Raw genomic sequence first — 2,500 nt, 5'->3', positions numbered from 1 at the left:
TGAACAAGGAGAGAGACGCTTGCTCCAGACCTCTGCGGCTGTGTCCGAGTCACTGTTGTGCTACTTCAGAGAGAGAGAGAGAGAGATGGAGGGAGAGAGAGAGATGGAGGGATAGAGAGAGAGATGGAGGGAGAGGAGGGGAAGGGGAGATGGAGTTACTCATACTGCGCACGCACGTATGCACGCAGGCCAAGATGAATGCCTCTTAGTGAGCGCACACAAAGTTCATCACACTGAGATCACAGTAATACACCCACACACCCCGACAAACACACACACACACCCACACACCCCCACACACACACAGACAACCTCCTGTGACTCAACTAGAACCAGTGCCCGGTGTCATGGGGGTCACACACACACACACACAGGCACATCTGACCTCTGTGAGACCTTGGCGACCTCCACCACCGCTGGCCTTCCTGCTTCCTTTCCAAACAGGAAGTGGTCAGCGTTGACACGGGAAGAGGAGAGGGGGAGTCGTCCTCGTCAGCAGAGACCGATCTGTAATAATTGCACCCCCGACGCATCCTGAAGTCGGCAGGGACGACAGGCGCCATGACATCATCATCATCAACAACAACCCCTCTCATTCTTCTCTTCTTTTTCGCTCTCCGTCTCGTTTTGTCTAGTTCTCCCACAAAAACACGTTTGAAGGACATCAAACGTTCGTCGACGTTCGTGATAGAATACATAGAGTACAGCTACGGCCTGTGTACAAGGCTAGTCTCCATAAATAAAGAGACCGGTCAAACATAAACCTTAAACCAAATATAAACCCTATACCTAAGCTTAACCTTAACCCTAAACCTAACCTTAACTTAACCCTATACCTTAACCCTAAATGGCCTCTGCGTTTATGGGAACTAGCCTTTACCATCCTTCTGCACCGGCCGTAGCTGTATCCCTTCTAGCCACGGCCATCAGTGCTGGCTAGTGGACTCGGGGGGAATTAGGGGGCTTTTTGATGGAACTTGGAACAGTCCCAGCCAGAGATGAGAGGTCGCTGACTCACCTCCACGTGGACGCCCCCCCCCCCCCCCCCCCCCCCCCCTAAAGAGAGGGGATTAGAGAGGGAGGGAACACAAATGGAGGAAGCGCAGCGGTTCCAAAAATGTCTCCTGGAATGACGTGGAGCCCTCCAGCGCGTTGGGATAGATGGAGGAGTGGAGGAAGTCGGTGTCGGTGACAGACGAAAGAGGAAAGGAAAACGCTAGCGAGAAGCAGAATGATGTGGTTGTGGTTTTCTGGAACTTCCCCAAAGACGTCTGAGGGACGACCTGGCCGCTGGGGTCAGGGGGCGGGAACCCTGAGGCAGCGTAGCTCCGCCCCCCCCGCCGCCACGCTCGCTCCTTGAAACTATCTCTGGCCCTCAGTGCCAACATGGTGGTTGGACTGCTGCGCGCACACACACACACACACACACACACACACACACACACTTCACTCCCCGCAGACCACATGCCTCGGTTTAACTGATCAGTGACTTCTACCACATTATATACACACACACACACACACACACACACACACACACACACACACACACACACACACACACACACACACACACTTCGCCCCAGACCACAATCCTGGGTTTAACTAACAACAAGCAACTCCTGCCACACACACTCACATTTTAACAATTTATTCATGTCCACATGGAGAAAATGACATGCAGGGACACACATGCTAAAGGTGCAGTCAGTATACACAGTTCAGGACCATCAGCCTAACTTTCTTCTTCACACATCTTTCAAGGGTGCAAGTAGCAGCGTCTCTGACATATTGGCATCTGCCTGTGAGGGGAGACACAGAGCATTACTCAGCTGGGCGTTCAGACTCTTTTGGGGGCATCCCCAGTTGTTGGACCCCTCTTACGACCAGCCTATGTGTTTGTCCAAATATGAACACAAGTAGTCTGCATCTGAACCCCAGATCTGAGATGGTATTCAGGAGAGGTTGGTACTTAACGACCTTGGTCATGAAGGCTTCTGCTAGGCTAGGGTCAAATGTGCAGGCTACCTCCAGAACAAACACCTCTCTGGATACACACACACACACACACACACACACACACACACACACAGCACCTTCTAACTGTAGTATTAACTGTGTGTCCCAGGTGGGCAGGTCTCAGGTCTTCCTCGTCAGCCCAGACACCAAGAAAGTGGCCATAGAGAAGAGCTTCAGAGAAATCTCCTTCTGCTCACAGGTACACGATGTGTGTGTGTGTGTGTGTGTGTGTGTGTGTGTGTGTGTGTGTGTGTGTGTGTGTGTGTGTGTGTGTGTGTGTGTGTGTGTGTGTGTGTGTGTGTGTGTGTGTGTGTGTGTGTGTGTGTGTGTGTGTGTGTGTGTGTGTGTGTGTGTGTGTCTCTCATTTGTCAGGACCTACTGTGGCCCAACACTGTATACCCCCATTCATCCCTCCCTCCCTCTCTCTCTCTCACCCTCCCTCTCTCTCCCTCCCTCTCTCTCTCTCCCTCCCTCTCTCTCT

The 2,500-nt window shown here is 52.2% G+C and overlaps 1 protein-coding gene across 1 annotated transcript in view; it reads left to right on the top strand.

Annotated features, from left to right (window-relative positions):
• Positions 1–2,500, top strand: part of tbc1d1 (TBC1 (tre-2/USP6, BUB2, cdc16) domain family, member 1) — a gene marked incomplete at both ends in the record, with an annotated part of 24,405 nt that overhangs the window by 18,644 nt on the left and 3,261 nt on the right. Inside the window, one exon of the mRNA XM_084454470.1 lies at positions 2,129–2,218. Coding sequence (XP_084310596.1) covers positions 2,129–2,218 — 90 coding nt within the window. The remainder of the gene's footprint in view (positions 1–2,128; positions 2,219–2,500) is intronic.

The sequence above is a fragment of the Borostomias antarcticus genome, assembly GCF_949987555.1.
Source record: "Borostomias antarcticus genome assembly, chromosome: 20".
Taxonomy (NCBI): domain Eukaryota; kingdom Metazoa; phylum Chordata; class Actinopteri; order Stomiiformes; family Stomiidae; genus Borostomias; species Borostomias antarcticus.
The sequence above is the reverse complement of the archived record's forward strand: the minus strand, read 5'-3'. Positions and strand labels throughout refer to the sequence as shown.